The following is a 17,587-nucleotide window of genomic DNA, read 5'->3' on the forward strand; positions in this document are numbered from 1 at the left end:
TAACCGCAAGACATTAAATAGCTATAAGCTTATGGCTTAACTTTAAAAAGTAAAATAATGAAACAAAGCACACATACACAATAAAGAATATATGAATAACTTAAGGTATGGTGGGATCTATTTTAAAGTAGATTTTTTTAAAAAAAATATGGAACCTATCTTAACATCTATTACTGTCTTAAGCATTATGGCCATGGGCACAGCACAGGGTATGGTTGGATCTATCTTATCTTCACCAAGGCCCCTTAAGCATTGTTGTTGCCCTAAGGGATAATTGATCCCCCGTAGTACTCATCAACTACAACCGTTGGTATGCATGCTTACTGAACTTCTGATATCATATCAGACACCTGCACCTTGATAGTTTCAGGAGGTTTGCTTTGCTAGGTTTTCCACGCCGTGAGCACCTTCCAAGATCCTAAACCTCAGCTCTAGCCTTCGTAGCTTGGGCGTCGTGCAATCAAGGAATTAGCAGTGGCAGTATAACGGTGCCGACAAACGGAGAAGTGGAGACTGTTAAATCTGTCAATAAGTCGTCTGATCTTTTGTTACTCTAGTGTAACGAAAGATATTATCAGCTTGAGTTATTCACTTATTCTCGAAGAAAATGAATCAACTCGTACACGCATAGTAGAGTGCATGTAATTAACGACTTCTGAATTTCTGAAATCCCCTTAATGTCCTCGCAAAATAAAAACAACTTATGAATTTCCCTGAACCGTTCAAAAATGTGATCCATGACTTCGTCACGTCAACCGAACAAAATATTGTCTAGGATCTCGAGTGCTACGATATTGCAAGTTAAAAGATACGTTATACTTCATATGGTATTATGGGTTAAGCACTGAAGCACCTGATTTTAAACTCAAGAGTAAATTGCACTAACGGTACAACAACTTGATAGGTGGGTGCGATATAGTGCAAAAACTTGAGAATTGAACATCCGAGTACAACAACTCGACAAGTGGATACGTTCTAGTACAATAACTTAACAATGTAGTATTTTGGTGCGTCAATTTCACGATGTCAATATACCATTACACAATAGTCATACGGATATTACCTAATTTAATCCTTAAGAATTATACTGCACATAGTAGTACAATTTACATCCAATTAACTTCAAGATTTTTTTTCTTCACCTTCTCAAATATCAATTGAAATATAATTATTATACTTATACAAATCCGCGTTAGTATATTGTCAAAATTAGTACTTAAAATTGAATTTATATAAAAAAATACTCCAAATAATCAAGTTGTCACATAAATTTTTAGTTTATTGTATCAAAATCGTACTTACCTTACAAGTTGTTGCATTTATACGATCACTTATAAAGTTCTTATACTAAATTGCACGTACCTGTTAAGTTGTCGCACTAGAACACTCATTTCTCAAGTTATTACACCAAATTAAACCCACCTACCAAGTTAATGCACCGTGGATGCAATTTACTCTTAAACTCGACGACAACATGAGGGACTTAAATTGAACTTATCCAAATGTAAATGCACTGGCCCAACGGCCCACGAGGCCATGATACCAAGAAGTGATTGGGCCGGCCCGGTTAGGGTTTTTCCGCACCGATCCAGAATTCCAGGTCCCCCACCTCCCCGCCTCTCTCCCTAACCCTACCAGTCTACCACCCTTCCTCCCCGCCGGCGGAGGCGGCGGCGCAGGGAAGCACTAGCCCGGCGGCGAAGAGCGCTCTCAGACGAGTTCGCCATCGGCGATGGCCTCGTCGTCATCACCACCGACAGCTTCATGGAGAATAACGTGCCCACCGCCCAGGTCAAGCGCATCGCCGAGGACCCCCGATGACCGTAAGACGCGTCTCCTCTTTCCTACCTCCTCAGTCTCCTTCCGCTTGGAAGCTTCTGGATGCGTGAATTCTGAAGTGTGTGGTTGTGGATGCAGAGCCGGAAGAGTCTCTTCTCGTGATTATTGGGGAGGATTAACAGGGCCGTGTAGGGGCCGTTGAACAGGAGATCATCATCACCGAGGTTAGCTTGCATTGCAATATACTCCCTCCATCCCAAAATGTACGACGCAGTTGACTTTTTTAAAATTATTTGACCGTACGTCTTATTCAAAAAATTTAAGTAATTATTAATTCTTTTTCTATCATTTGATTTATTGTTAAATATACTTTCATGTATACATATAGTTTTATACATTTCACAAAAATTTTGAATAAGACGAACGGTCAAACATGTTTAAAAAAGTCAACGGCGTCAAGCATTTAGGGAAGGAGGGAGTACCAGTTACCACTCGTGCTACTAGAAACTCTTCACTAGTACTCGGTGTGTGATGCTTGTCCGGAATGTGATAATTTGCATATAATTCTGAACCTGTAGCGCTCTTGTATAGGATCATTCGACGTGTATCTGGACTGACAAGTGAAAGTTGTTTAATAGTAAAAAAATTACCAGATATGATTGAAAAATCACTGTTACGTATGTGTGACTGTCACAGTTTATTGATGGCAACCGTATGAATTAACATGACATATGTTTGTACACTGAACTGGTTATAAATACCTTGCAGGCTTCTCGATTTGAATTGAGTCTGGCAATATAGTGCAAATGACACAATGGTAGTTTGTGTTGTTTGTTCACTAACCAAAAACATACTATATTTATGCATAACGCTTGCTGGTTATTTGTTGCCATTTTACCTTTTATTAAACATGCTGACTTTGTAATTGTATGGGAATGAACAGGTTTTTCCGTCAAATTTATCATGGGATGCTTTTACATTCTGTTTGGTTTATGCATGTACAGACTGGACAATGCCTGAAGGAGCCAGACAAGGAACAAGGACATCAGAAAACAATTACTTCACTTTCTAAATCTGCAGATTGGTTGCATTTCCTAACAGGCTCCTTGGATAAGTCTGCTAAGGTGATATTTTGTTGATGCCACTAGCATAATCATATTTTCAATTGTTTGTACTTCGTACTACAAATATAATTATTTACTGACATGCACATTGCTATCTGGCTAGCTATATGGGATACAAGAACTCTGACCCTGATGAAGACATGTCACTGAGCGACCTGTTAATGCTGTTGACATTTCTCCTCTTATTGACCATGTATGTACCTATGTCACAATACCTAATTCCTAAATGCATTTTCTTAAGTTCTTTTATAGATGCATTTTTTTATCAGATTACATGGTCATGCCTTAAATTACTTTGTTTTATGTCATGCTAACTGCATATCTTCCCAACATGTTATTGTTGGGATCGAAATGCTCATGGTCTATGTTTCTTTATTTTGCACTGAAGTAAACCTCCTTATTAGTTGAATATGGATATTACTTATGCTTTTTTTCGATGATTTTGGTTGGCATAAGTTTTTTCTCAGTTTCGAGTCATTTTCCTTCTGTGATTAATTTTACTATAAGACAAGAGAGCAACAAATGATTCATTCACATGCTTCTTATCTGCATGCAAGTAGTACTTTTACATGCATAAATAACAATGAATATACACCGGGAAGTGCAAAGCACCTATGTACCTGTCCAGCACTATTTCCACCCTGGATTTACCCCAATTCCATATAATTTATTTGAGTGCTGTTGGCTGTCATGGATGTGTATTTGTACTAACACTGGAAAATGTCTAATTGGCCACATCTGAATTGTTCACCTGTAATGCTACTGTAATGAATGCTATATTTACGTTCTACCTCTGTACTTATGTCTGGATTAGCTTTGTTCCATAGTACTTCTCTGTGTTTTCTGCTCAATGATTAGGCCATGTTATGCCATGGCAATATACGCTATTCTGAATCATATTAAGATGTCATAAACATTATGAGAGCAAGTGTCCATTTTGTATGTTATTCCACTGTATAGATTTTTAGTACATTCTTGTGGTTCTACTGGCTATGTTCCCATGGGCATTTCTCCTTTTTTTACTTAAGCTTTAACTTTTGCATTGTCGTACAACCGTTGTTCACCTTTGTCATTTTAACCCCACCACCCTGTCTCTAGTTTTGTCCCTTAAATTGATTCATTGGTCTCATTTGTTCCTGTTGAATTCTTATGCTGTTTGTTTATTTTCGTCTTGTTTAAGTTCTTTTCTTGTGTCATATATAGCTCAGTGATTGTAGCCACTTATGTTGGCAATATACGCTATGCTGACCATAGTTTGATGATGAATGAGAATATGAGAGCTATGCCATGTCCAAGATTAAATTTGATCTGTTAGTGCGCAATTGAGTTGCATTCTTAGTATGGCTGTTTGAAGCGTCGTATATGTCTAAGGATTTCGAAGCTCAGTTTTTTCAACCAGTCACATTGGTTTTATACGCTATTCTGATTGGAGCTGTTGAAAAATAAGACTTATGAGAGCTGCCTTTTCTGTTAACATCCACAAGGCATACTAGGAAGAAACATAGTTGACTGTTACCCCCATATCTTATAATTATTATGTTGATGCAAGGTGTTTCTTGTATTGATTCAATGCATGTGCAGATGGTAGTGGCTTCATGACTATTTTCAATGCATTTTCCATTGAGAGCCACTATTGCTTTGTCTGAAAATTGAGTATTTTGAAACAAAACAAGTTCTAAATATTGTAAGTTAGATTGATGAAGGTTTATGCTTTGTATCATTTGACGATGTCTTGGTGGGGGCACCGAGCTGGTCTTCTAATGATTGCTGTATACTTTGATAATTTGATTTCATCTCATGGTGACTCAGTGATTGTTGCCAATCAGATTTGGTCATATACGCTATTCTGATTTCTATTGGGGAAAAAGAAAATTTATGAGCTGCTTTCTGTGATTACTAGTTTATGTTCTTGAAGCACATTCTCTCTCATGTGATGTGATGGTTAATTTGTGTTGGCAAGAAAGTGTTTTTTATTTAGCTCTGAGCTTCAGTTCTTATTCATGTGTATAATGCTATGTTAACAGCTTTTCAAGTGGTGGTGAAGATGGATATGTAAGATCACCATTTTGATTCCGACTACTCCAATATCAAGATTTAACCTAGAAGTTCAACAGTTGGCAGCAAAGCATTAACATGGCATGTTACTGAATTATATATTATTTTTACAGCTTGACTCTTATTCAAGTTCCTCGAGTAGTGAAGTGTTCGTTTGCAATTATCTGTGATAGATTATATTATTACATAGCAACATTTATGTTGGTTAATCTTGGAACTGTGTTGCTGTATGATTTTGCCTTTAGCCTAAACAGTTGTTCTGCAACTTGTCTACAGGCTGCGTTTGAGAAACAGGCCGAAGGTACTTTTGGTGGTTGAGGTGGAGCTGTTTGAGAAACAAACCGAAGGTACTTCTCTCCATCACGTGGAGAGACTGAGGTGCCATGTTTAGCTACCGATGGTGTACTGCTTTTCAGACACTCTTGTTGCACTGGACGTCCAGCTTTATAGATACTTGAGACTTTTTGTACATTCAGCAATCGAAAGCGCCTTGTACCGCATACTAGCATAATTTTGTTTTTCCGTTTTTGGTTCACTTAACCATATATCAAGTTTTCGGCAGATCCATCGTCTATGTTCTTTGGTTGGCGCCTTTTTGGAGTGTCTCATCGCACGGCAATTTCATGAGAGAAGTTCTGCCTGCTTTTTACTATGAAGTCGTGCTGGCACTAGTAAGTTCAATCAAGCTTTCTGGAGTACACTAACTCTAAATACTGTACTGAAACTTCGGCCTGAAACTCCAGATCGAATTTGCATTTTTTGAACTCATAGTAAAAAAGTTATAATGCAAAGCCGATTTGAAGCGAATTACTTTAACTTGGTTTTGGACTTGCGAGTCTCGAATATTTGTGCACAAAACTGGGGCGTCAACCTACAGTACTGAATACTAAACAGTAAACACATCATCAGTACTACGTAACACAGCGACACCGAGGTTTGGCCAGTCGTGTAATTGCCGCCAAATCCCATCGTCATCTTCAGTTTCAATCTCGACTGTCACCACTCATCACAGCCACGTAATCACCATTCTCGCCAGCTTCAGTCCCAGTCAAAACTTATACAACACAGATTTGTCATGTCTGATGTTGTCATGTCCAACATTTTCCCAAGTTCTTAGCCCCAAATGCGCAGTACAGGACGCCATGCACGAGCTAGCTCAAATAGAGGTATAATGTATAGCTATTACAACAAGGGAGTCTGATACGAATGAACATGCAGCCTGCAACAGCATGACATACGCGCATAATTATGTTTGAACGAACACATGGACACAGAAATAAAACATACAGATACAAGTGGCCAACAGCAACTACACACATAGAAATTACAGATACAAACTGGCCAACAGCAATGCAGAAGCGACCATGAGATGCAAGAGTTTTATGATCTCTACCATGAAGATGTATTGCCATTTGTCAGCAAAAGTACAGAAGCTTCTTCTTGTCTGCTCGTAAATCCTAATCGAAGCTGAAGCAGTGCAGGCCGTCCTCCTTTATCAACTCTGTCCCCTTAGGAGTTAGTAGAGGAGGACATCATGTCCTGCCTGCAGAAGCCAACAAGGAATTTATCAACTAAAATGGGAGTTACTATAGTAGAAACGAACAGTGATTTACCTTTTTTCTTGGGACCTTGGTTGCTTAGAGTTAGGTATGGCTCTCTGTTTCACCTTCAACTTCAATCTCGCTTTGAACCTGTATTGTTGTCCTCAGTATGGCCTCATCAGCCGCTTGAACACCATCCTCCGCTGCATCGACTTCGGATCCTGTTGCACTCTCTTCCTTCTTGTCACTTGACCGAATAACATCTTTTCTGATGCCATTGATGAAAAGGTCAATAGTGTTGCTATGCTTGGCAACCTCTTTGCTAACTGCGTCTGTCGTCATCTTAGGGTGTGTTTGGTTCACGGTCAAAGTTGGATGGGATATGGCGGTCCATATTTTGTTAGATATGGCGATCCAGTTTTTTGTTTGGTTGAGTGAATATGGCGATCTAGTTTTTTGTTTGGTTCTAGGGATGAAGGTGGATTTGGTGATACAATTTTTTTTTTGGTTGGAGGGAGTAGATGGATGAGCAGGTGTGGTCACCTCTCACTGTAGAGATGGTGAGTATACCCCCATCAAATTCATATATACTACAAATCACAAATTCCTAAACAAATCACAAATTCATATAATATATATTTATATACAAATCAACATAAAGAAAAAAAAGAAAAATAACAAAGAAATAGGGAAAAAAAGTCTCCAGCACGCGTCTCTGCCGAGCTCGCCGCTCCCGCCGCCTCCGGGCTAGCCGTCGCATCCGGTGCCGCCGCGGAGCTCGCCTCCGGCCGCCGCCGAGCTCGCATCTGGAGCCACCACGGAGCTCGCCTCCTGCCGCCGCCAAGCTCGCATCCAGCGCCGCCGCCGAGCTCGCATCCGGCGCCACCGCCGGGATTCGCCGCCCGCGGCCGCTCGGACTCGCCGCCCGCGCCGCCGGGAGTCGCCGCCCGCGGCCGCCCGGACTCGCCGCCCTCGCCGCCGGGAGTCGCCGCCCGCGGCCGCCCGGAGCCGCCGCCCTCGCCGCCGGGAGTCGCCGCCCGGACTCGCCGCTCGTCTCCCACTCCGCCCTCCAGTCCGCCTGGTGCGCCGCCGGAAGAAACCGGTGAGAGAGAGGAAAGAAAAAGGGGAAAGGGATGGAGAGGAGGTGAGCGCATGCGGAGGCGCGAGTCGCTCGAGGCTGGGCCGCCCGAATCGGCCGGATGCACAGAGCCGGCATCCAAAGGAATATTCCCTATGTGGTGGCCATATCCCACTACTGCCCTCCATCCAAACAGCCTTAAAATTTGGGCGGCCAGATCCTATCCGACTCTATCCTCCCATCCAAACACATCCTTAATGTTGGGGCTGTTGATGTACCGTATGTTGTAGCATAGTGTTACCTCTGTAAGCTTTTTAAGGTAGTTGATACCTGAAGGAACACTCATCTCGCTTGCAGGGGATCCGTGCAAATTCAGTCGAAGATATGTGAGCTTCGGCATAGCCTCTTCTTCGAAGGTCAGCCATGGGACAGGGCAGTCAAGGGAGAATCTCTCAAGCATTTTGAATCCTTCTTTCTCAATCACTATTGCTTTTTCGGGAATGAACTCCAGGCCTAGTACTAGGCGCTGTAATTCGATCAAGCCCGCGAGGATCTTGACATCACCTGCCACTTGTTTGCAGACCGTGATCTGCAAGAAAGTAAGTTGCTTGAGCCCTCTTATCCATCGGGGAACACTGGCGAATTTTCCATCTATTATCTTAAATTTTTCAAGTTTGTTAGGTGGTTCTGTTAGAGAACCCAGGAACTCCATGGAACAACCGAGCCCACAATGAATGGTTAGGGACTTCAGTTTTGTCCATCTTTCTATGGATGACCGTAGGGCTTGTTGGTAGGCTTTGTTACTGCATTGGTGAAAGGACCATGTTATTGCGAGGACCTCCAATATGTGCAGATCACCAAGAGACTCTACTGACTTTGCAGAGAATTCACTTAAATCGATAGTTGCTAGCGTCTCTAGAATTCTTAATTGGTGGATCATCTCCGGTAACTTTGTTAGCACTGTTCGGTCTGAGTCAATCATTCCAGATCTAGCTCCAGCACCACCAACAATAAGATGTCTCAACTGCTTTATCTGCACAAATTGATCTGGCAACTGGCTTATCAGTGTGCCTCTTAGGTCCAACGTCTCCAGACTAGGTAGCCGGCACACTCCAGAGGGGAGATCACTTATCTTGGTGTGGCTTATATCCAAACTCTCTAGCCTGATCAGTTCCTTGACTTTCTCTGGAAGATGTCTTATCCATGTGCCTCTGAGGTCCAGCATCTGCAAACGTTCTAGCTCACACACTTCTGATGGGATCTCACTTATGTTGGTGCGGCTTATGTCCAATGTCCTCAGGATGCGCAGCTCCTTGATCTGAGGTGGGAGCTTGCTGACCCTTGTGTTCCTGACGCTCAGATACCTCAGCATAAGCATTTTGCATATCTGCAGTAGGTCCTCATCCTTCAAATTCTCCCAGCCTTGAAGATCCAACAACACCAAATATCCAAACTTGTCAAGAGCGACCGTTGTTCTGTCGACTGCACCAGATATGAGTAGTGAACGAGTCTCAGACAAATCCATTTGCTGCAGGATTGCTGGAAGCTGCGGATCAGGATGGTGGAGAGCTAGACGGCGTGCTATCCGAGTGTTGTTGCCACCACAGCTTGGTAATGAGGTGAGTGTTGAGCTGGTAAAAACAAGACCCCTCTCTGCTGCTTTGGATGCAAGAAACTTCTGCACGAAAGGGTTGACCTGCCACAGGCATAAGTCATCTTCATCAAGATTGGGTCCACACTTCTCTGCTGCTGGGGTGATTATGCTCCTGTCAACCAACTCAGAGAAACATATCTCTTCATTTAAAATTAGATCCCTTTGAATACGGTTCAGCCCTTCGTCTAGCCATTTCATGACAAAATGATCCTTGTCAAACACATATCCCCGTGGAAACATGCTTAGGTAGAGTGACGATTGTCTCAACTCATCCCTGTAATCAAATGATAGCCAGTGTTCAAACTGTTTCAGCAGCAGGCGTACTTGTTCCACCCTAGGAATTGCAGAGCTGCCATGTTGCTGTTGATGTTGTTTCAACCAATCAGCCATACCAGTTATGAACGATGGTATTCCTCTACATTTTGTCAAGATTTCATCACATAATAGGTTCAGATTTTCTGGAGGGCAATTGTCCATGGTACCAAAAGCTTTTATATGAAGCAGCTTCTCTGAATCTGAGTGACTCAGAGGCTTCATCTTATGCACAATCCCATTATAATTTGACAAACACCACCCTGCTATCCGCTCATCGCGAGCCGTAAACAATATTCTGCTACTGCAGTTATTATTAGGAAATGCACCATTGATCATTTCCCAATCTGATTTGTCGAATATATCATCAATCAAAGCGAAGTATCTGGAGGGAGAATACGAAGAGAAAATATTAAGAGAATTCGAGCACCGTAAGAGAAGTCCTAGCATCTGAATTAAGCAAGCAGTACATGTTGTTTACCTCTTATCCTTGAGGCGTTTTGATATGTTGCGAGCCAACAGCTCCGGGTCGTCCATCAAAATCGTGATTTCTGAGCTGTTTGGTGATGGTGCCTCTAGTTGCTCTATGATCTGCTTCAGGATGGTTTGAGGAAGAAGCTTGCTCCTGTGAGGCCTCCGGGAGAAGTTGGCCACAACGTGGCACTGGAAATGAGTTTGGCACCGGAGTCGACGGTGGAGCTCCATGGCAAGGGTGGTCTTGCCAATGCCGGCGGGTCCAGCGATGGCCATGACCCGGAGGCTCTCGTCGGCGGCCATGAGCCATCCGAGCAGCTCGTTTGCCGTGCTGTCGATGCCAACGAGATGACCGTGGACGGCAGCAGCCTCGACTTGGGCTGCTTGAGGTGGTGATGGCATGAGCTCCGAGCTTGGGAGCTCGAGGCGTCGATAATCGGAGCACAAACAGTAGAGAATGTACGCCATGAAAGGATTGTCATGGTCGAAAGACCTTGGGCGGCGGAAGCACCGGCACCGCATGGCTTTTCGCAGATTACCCAGAGATTTCACTGTACGCCTCCCATGGTACTCCACTGGTCCCAGCCAATCCTTCTGGCGGTAGAGATCGACACCACAACGATCTCTGGGTGGCGGCAGCAGCATCCTCAGGGACGCGACAATGGTGCGCAGCTCCATCTCCATGAATGCCAAACAGTGCCTTTCGCGGGAGTCGGTGATGCGTCCAGCCTCCAGCAGCTTAGAGATCCTCCCAGGGAGGGGCTCCAACATCTTCAACAACTCCTCCCGCTTCTCCATGATGAAAGTTATTAGCGCCGCCGTCGTCGCACTTCCCATCGCTCCCTCCTCCTCCATGATCCCCGGCCGCACGCCTGCAAGACTGTACGGCTAGCTGGTAAGGACTCAAGAGCTAGCTAGGTAGCGCGGCGGCAGAACAAAATTGCTGCAGCATGCAAACAACTGTATTGCAGATGCATGCCGATCGAATGCAAGCTAGACAGATATAGTAGATGTATCTATCTATCGATCGATCTCTAGCTAGCTAGCTTGCCGGCGAGTTCTACTTTCAGTACTTACTTTGCCACCTCTCTCTGCAATGCTCTCGTGCCTTTCTTGTCTGTATTTTAATTTCCAGCTTTGCCAAGCAAAACGTACTAGCAATAATTAACACTGCACTGCATGCATCTCCTCTGAATTATACTACTTAGGTTCTTCTACATGGCCATCTCACGCCACTCCATCTAAGGCCCCGTTTAGTTCCTACGTAAAAAAATTTACACCCTGTTACATCGAGCGTTTAAACACCTGCATAAAGTATTAAATATAGGCTAAAAAATAACTAATTGCACATATTGCAACTAATTTGTGAGACGAATCTTTTAAACCTAATTGCTCCAGTATTTGAGAATGTGGTGCTACAGTAAATATTTACTAATGACGGATTAGTTAGGCTTAATAAATTTGTCTCGCTATTTACTAACGGATTCTGTAATTAGTATTTTTTTTATTAGTGCCCGAAAACCGCACACGATACCCTATATAATACCTGATGTGATGCGCCAAAACTTTACGTCCCTAGATCTAAACACCCCCTAAGCTTCGAGCACTCTACACATACTCCCTCCGTTTTACAATGTAAGTCATTCTAGCATTTTCCACATTCATAATAATATCATTATGAATGTGGAAAATGCTAGAATGACTTACATTGTGAAACGGAAGAACTATTATTCTTGCCACCATGGCCACGTCATGTGCATGATGTCACGTTAATTAAGGACGATGACTTTGCTTTCACTTTCGTTCATTCCTCCAGTGCTTTTATCAAAAAGAAAATCCCTCCAGTGCTAGATCCTCTCACACAAGTTCCTTCTCTTCTCTTCAATTTCCAGGAAAGTACTACTCTCCGACAAGTTAAAGGCTATTCGACACAAAACCTCTCCCTTTGGCAACGTCAAGGTATATTTGGCATTTCCATTTATCACCTCCTCACTACAAGGACAAGCGTACATACTACCTTCATTTTTTAATAGATGACGCCGTTGATTTTTTCTCATATGTTTGATCATTCGTCTTATTCAAAAATTTTATACAAATGTATAAGATATAAATCACACTTAAAGTACTATGAGTAATAAAACAACTCATAACAAAATAAATTATAATTACATAAATTTTTTGAATAAGACGAATGGTCAAACATATGAGAAAAAATCAACAGCGCCGTCTATTAAAAATCGAAGGGAGTATATTCGTTTCTTCTATCTCCAGCGACAGCGAGACACATTGCGTAACTAGCCATGCATGTTGCGACATGGAAAGCAGTGAAGAGCAAACGGGAGAATTCGGAATTCCCAAATGGATAATCATTTGCAACCTTGAGAAATTTATATTCGCTGTCCATAAACAGAGAGATTTTACGGTACTGAGAGAGACCATAATTTTAACTATTAATTTGTGGTAGCTCCGTGTAGTACTAAAAAAATATTAAGAGCTACCAGAACTTATGCAAAAAAAAAATGTGGTGCTTGGTAATTTCTAGAGACTGTAAAAATATCTTTTACATATTTTATCAACATTTGCACTTGTATTAAAAAAACATTTGTCATACATTTTCTCACCAATATTGAGTTGTGGGCTGGAGGTTAGAAATTAAGGAGATTAGAAAGGCCAGTGGATTGGAGCAGAGTATTTGGATTTTCCTCCCTTCCTAACTAATGCTCTCGAGATTTTCTCAAATCTGAAAGGCATTTAAGTAGAGGTAGCACGCCATGCTTTTCTAATATGAGAAAAGGAGAAGGTCTTGCTAGACCTTTCTGTATTTGAGAAAAGGCCGAAGGCACTTTGTGGTTGAGCAGAGCTGTTTCATCTCCACCGCATGGAGATACTCAGGTGCAGTGTTTGGTGTACTGCATCTCGGACGTTCTTGTTGCACTGTATATCTTTGTAGATGCTTGAGAGATTTTGTACATTGAGCAATCGAAGGCTCCTTATACTGCAATACTAGCTTCATTTTGTTTTCATCATTCTTGATTCACCGTTCAACTCGATCATATATCATCAAGTTTTGGGCAGATCCATCGTCTATATCATGTTGTGCGTTGACTCGTGGTCTAATTATGTGCATACACCTTTTTAGGAGTTGTTTCATCGCTTGCAATTTCATGACTTAGGAAGGCACGAATGCATGATGAAGCGCTGGTACCAGTAAGTTCTCCTAAGTTTACTGGCATACCATATTGCTCCACTGAAGCTTCCTTCCTGACACTAAAGAAATTCAACCATATCAGTACCAAATGACGTTGTTTTCAACTCTGTGAACAAGATGTACTGCCGCCTGATCCCATCATCAATCTCAATTTCGCTTCACATCCTCGTCTGCCGCTTGATCATCATACTTTCACCTTCAGTTTCAGTCAAACCATGCGTTGCAAATACGTCACAGCATGAAGAAATGTATTGAGCATTTGAGCTATGTAATACTCCATGAAGAACTCCCGCACCATGCATGAGCTCAAACAGGGACATCCAATGCATATCAAATCACAATTACACGGGAGTCTCTACAGATTATTGACATAAATACATGTAGTCTGCGGCATACGGGTACCATCCCAAGTACCTGGCGGTACCGATGGACGATAGCCGTTGGATCTGATCCAATCGATGGCTACGATTCAGTACCGCTCCAGCCTGCTGGACTGTAAAAAAACTAAGCTGAGGAAGTACAGGCCGTCCTCCTTTTCTTTTGATAGCTCTCTCCCCTCTGGAGACGAGGACATCATTCCCTGCGGCAACAAGTAAGAAAAAAAATTATTAACTACTATATTTGGAGTTAATTACAGGAGGCAACGCTGGGAGCTAACACTGATTACCTTTTCCTCGGGAGCTAAGCTAGTCATGGCTCTCTGTTTCACCTTCAACTTCAATCTCGCTCTGAAACAGTGTTGCTCTCCTCAGTGGCACTCCACCATCCACCGACACATCATCTTTGATGAATCCTGTTGTACTCTCTGCCTCTTCGTCACTTGCTCGACTAACATCTACTCGGATTCCATTGATGAAAAAGTCAACAGGAATAGGGTTGCAATTGTCGGCAACTTCTTTGCTCACCGCCTCTACTGTCCTCTTAACATTGGGGCTGTTGATGTACCGTATGTTGTAGCGAAGAGCTACCTCTGAAAGCATTCTAAGGTTTCTGATACCTGAAGGAACACTCCTCTCGCTCGCTGGGAACGCGTGCAAATTCAGTCGAAGATATGTGAGCTTCGGCATAGCCTCTTCTTTGAAGGTCAGCCATGGGACAGGGCAGTCAAGGGAGAATCTCTCAAGCTTTTTGAACCCTTCTTTCTCAATCACTATTTCTTTGTCGGGAATGAACTCCAAGCCTAGTACTAGGCGCTGCAATTCGATCAAGCCCGCGAGGATCTTGACATCATCTGCCACTTGTTTGCAGACCGTGATCTGCAAGAAAGTAAGATGGTGGAGCCCTTTGATCCATTGGGGAACACGGGCAAATTTTCCGGCTATTACCTTAAATTTCTCAAGTTCTTTAGGTGGTATTGTTAGAGAACCCAGGAACTCCATGGAACAACCGAGCCCACAATGAATGGTCAGGGACTTAAGGTACCTCCATCTTTCTATGGATGATCGTAGGGCTTGTTGGTAGTCTTTGTCACTGCACTGGTGAAAGGACCATGTTATTGCGAGGACCTCCAACTGCTTCAGATCACTGAGAGACTCTATTGACTTTGCAGAGAATTCACTTAAATCGATAGTTGCTAGCATCTCTAGACTTCTTAATTGGTGGATCGTCTCCGGTATCTTTGTTAGCACTGTTTGGTCTGAGTAAATCATTCCAGATCCAGCTCCAGCACTACCAACGATAAGACGCTTCAACCTCTTTAGCAGCACAATTCGATCTGGCAACTGCCTTATCAGTGTGCCTCTGAGGTCCAGAATCATCAAATGTTCTAGCTCACACACTTCTGATGGGATCTCACTTATGTTGGTGCGGCTTATGTCCAATGTCCTCAGGTTGCGCAGCTCCTTGATCTGAGGTGGGAGCTTGCGGACCCTTGTGTTCCTGACGCTCAGATACCTCAGCATAAACATTTTGCATATCTGCAGTATGTCCTCATCCTTCAAATTCTCCCAGCCTTCAAGATCCAACAACACCAGATATCCAAACTTGTCTAGAGGGACCGTTGTTCTGTCGACTGCACCAGATATGAGTAGTAAACGAGTCTGAGACAAATCCATTTGCTGCAGCATTGCTGGAAGCTGCGGATCAGGATGGTGGAGAGCTAGACAGCGCGCTATCCGAGTGGTGTTGCCACCACCGCTCGGTGCTGAGGTGAGCGTTGAGCTGGTAAAAACAAGACCCATCTCTGCTGCTCTGGAGGCAAGAAACCTCAGTATGAAAGGATTGACTTGCCACTGGCATAAGTCATCTTCATCAAGATTGGGTCCATAGTTCTCTGCTGCTGGGGTGATTATGTTTCTGTCGACCAACTCAGAGAAATGCTCCTCTTGAAATGAAGGACCCCGTGAAGAAAGGTCCCACCATGGAAGGCAGAGCCCTTCATCTTCCAATCTCGTGACAAGATGATCCTTGTTCTCAAACACATATCCCTGTGGAAACATGCTTAGGTAGAGTGACGATTGTCTCAGCTCATCACTGTAATCAAATGATAGCCAGTGTTCAAATTGTTTCAGCAGCAAGCGAACTTGTTCCACCCTAGGAACTGCAGAGCTGCCGTATTGCTGTTGATGTTGTTTCAACCAATCTGCCATACTAGTTATGAACAATGGTATTCCTCTACACATGTTCAAGATTTCATCACATAATAGCCTAAGATTGTCTGGAAGGCAACCATCCATGGAACTAAAAGCTTTTGTGCGAAGCAGCTTCTCTGAATCCGAGTCATTCAGAGGCTTCATCTTATGCACAATCCCATTATAATTAGACAAACACCACCCTGCTATCCTCTCATCGCGAGCCGTAAACAATATTCTGCTACCGCAGTTATTATTAGAAAATGCACCCTTGATCATTTCCCAATCTGATTCGTCGAATATATCATCAATCAAAGCGAAGTATCTGGAGGGAGAATACGAAAATAAAATATTAAGAGAATTCGAGCTCAAATGCTGCTCTGTAAGAGAAGTCCTAAATGAGTACTATATAGCAGCTGAATTAAGCAAGCAGTACAAGTTGTCTACCTCTTATCCTTGAGGCGTCTTGATATGTTGCGAGCCAACAGCTCCGGGTCGTCCTCCAACTCCAACATCGTGATTTCTAAGCTGTTAGGTGATGATGGTGCCTCCAGTTGCTCTATGATGTGCTTCAGGATGGTTTGAGGAAGAAGCTTGCTCCTGTGAGGCCTCCGGGAGAAGTTGGCCACAACGTGGCACTGGAAATAATTTTCTTGAGTTTGGCACCGGAGTCGACGGTGGAGCTCCATGGCAAGAGTGGTCTTGCCAATGCCGGCGGGTCCAGCGATGGCCATGACCCGGAGGCTCTCGTCGGCGGCCATGAGCCATCCGAGCAGCTCGTTTGCCGTGCCGTCGATGCCAACAAGATGATCATGGACGGCAGCAGCCTCGACTTGGGCTGCTTGAGGCGGTGATGGCATGAGCTCCGAGCTTGGGAGCTCGAGGCGTGGATCAATGGAGCACAAAAGGAAGAGAATGAACGCCTCATGGTCGAAAGACCTTGGGCGGCGGAAGCACCGCATGGCTTTTCGCAGCAGTGCACGAGGTGCATGATCTTCTCCGTGCGGATTACCCAGAGATTTCACTGTACTCCACCCGAAGTACTCCACTGAACTCAGCCAATCCGCCTGGCGATCGAGGTCGACACCACGACGATCTCTGGGTGGTGGCAGCGGCATCCTCAGGGACGCGACAATGGTGCTCACCTCCATCTCCATGAACGCCAAATAGTGCCTTTCGCGGGAGTCGGTGATGCGTCCAGCCTCCAGCAGCTCAGAGATCATCCCAGGGAGGGGCACCAACATCTTCAACAACTCCTCCCGCTTCTCCATGATTAGCGCCGCCGTCGTCGGACTTCCCATCGCTCCCTCCTCCTCCATGATCCCCGGCCGCACGCCTGCAAGACTGTACGGCTAGCTGGTAAGGACTCAAGAGCTAGCTAGGTAGCGCGGCGGCAGAACAAAATTGCTGCAGCATGCAAACAACTGTATTGCAGATGCATGCCGATCGAATGCAAGCTAGACAGATATAGTAGATGTATCTATCTATCGATCGATCTCTAGCTAGCTAGCTTGCCGGCGAGTTCTACTTTCAGTACTTACTTTGCCACCTCTCTCTGCAATGCTCTCGTGCCTTTCTTGTCTGTATTTTAATTTCCAGCTTTGCCAAGCAAAACGTACTAGCAATAATTAACACTGCACTGCATGCATCTCCTCTGAATTATACTACTTAGGTTCTTCTACATGGCCATCTCACGCCACTTCATCTGAGGCCCCGTTTAGTTCCTACATAAAAAAAATTTACACCCTGTTACATCGAGCGTTTAAACACCTGCATAAAGTATTAAATATAG

General features: G+C 43.7%; 2 protein-coding genes, 1 long non-coding RNA gene, 3 other non-coding genes and 1 pseudogene across 8 annotated transcripts; 5 read left to right on the plus strand and 2 right to left on the minus strand.

Annotated features, from left to right (window-relative positions):
• Positions 1-1,618: 1,618 nt before the first annotated feature.
• On the plus strand, positions 1,619-5,891 carry LOC127754918 (uncharacterized). 3 transcript variants are annotated; one of them, XR_008012920.1, is made up of 6 exons: positions 1,619-1,823; positions 1,918-2,003; positions 2,784-2,903; positions 3,007-3,096; positions 4,928-4,955; positions 5,235-5,891. It is a non-coding gene; the product is annotated as an uncharacterized LOC127754918 (long non-coding RNA). The 3 variants fall into 3 exon arrangements; XR_008012919.1 differs by lacking the exon at positions 4,928-4,955; XR_008012918.1 differs by lacking the exon at positions 5,235-5,891 and having other exon boundaries at positions 4,928-5,036.
• LOC127756107 (small nucleolar RNA U54) lies at positions 3,748-3,830 on the plus strand (annotated as a pseudogene).
• On the plus strand, positions 4,105-4,185 carry LOC127756106 (small nucleolar RNA U54). Its single transcript, XR_008013147.1, has one exon. It is a non-coding gene; the product is annotated as a small nucleolar RNA U54 (small nucleolar RNA).
• LOC127756108 (small nucleolar RNA U54) lies at positions 4,283-4,363 on the plus strand. The gene has a single exon (XR_008013148.1). It is a non-coding gene; the product is annotated as a small nucleolar RNA U54 (small nucleolar RNA).
• On the plus strand, positions 4,706-4,785 carry LOC127756109 (small nucleolar RNA U54). The gene has a single exon (XR_008013149.1). It is a non-coding gene; the product is annotated as a small nucleolar RNA U54 (small nucleolar RNA).
• Positions 5,892-6,110: 219 nt separating the features above from the next.
• Positions 6,111-10,855, minus strand: LOC127754917 (disease resistance protein Pikm1-TS-like). Its single transcript, XM_052280524.1, has 4 exons — positions 10,025-10,855; positions 7,828-9,928; positions 6,572-6,841; positions 6,111-6,501 (listed from the first exon to the last, which is right to left on the minus strand). Exons 1-3 carry the CDS (start codon positions 10,852-10,854, stop codon positions 6,602-6,604), a joined length of 3,171 nt encoding a protein of 1,056 aa, XP_052136484.1. The 5' UTR covers position 10,855; the 3' UTR covers positions 6,111-6,501; positions 6,572-6,601.
• Positions 10,856-13,447: 2,592 nt separating this feature from the next.
• On the minus strand, positions 13,448-17,166 carry LOC127754916 (disease resistance protein Pikm1-TS-like). Its single transcript, XM_052280523.1, has 3 exons — positions 16,243-17,166; positions 13,893-16,120; positions 13,448-13,805 (listed from the first exon to the last, which is right to left on the minus strand). Exons 1-2 carry the CDS (start codon positions 17,112-17,114, stop codon positions 13,912-13,914), a joined length of 3,081 nt encoding a protein of 1,026 aa, XP_052136483.1. The 5' UTR covers positions 17,115-17,166; the 3' UTR covers positions 13,448-13,805; positions 13,893-13,911.
• Positions 17,167-17,587: the final 421 nt, after the last annotated feature.

Source organism: Oryza glaberrima, chromosome 11, assembly GCF_000147395.1.
Source record: "Oryza glaberrima chromosome 11, OglaRS2, whole genome shotgun sequence".
Lineage (NCBI taxonomy): Eukaryota > Viridiplantae > Streptophyta > Magnoliopsida > Poales > Poaceae > Oryza > Oryza glaberrima.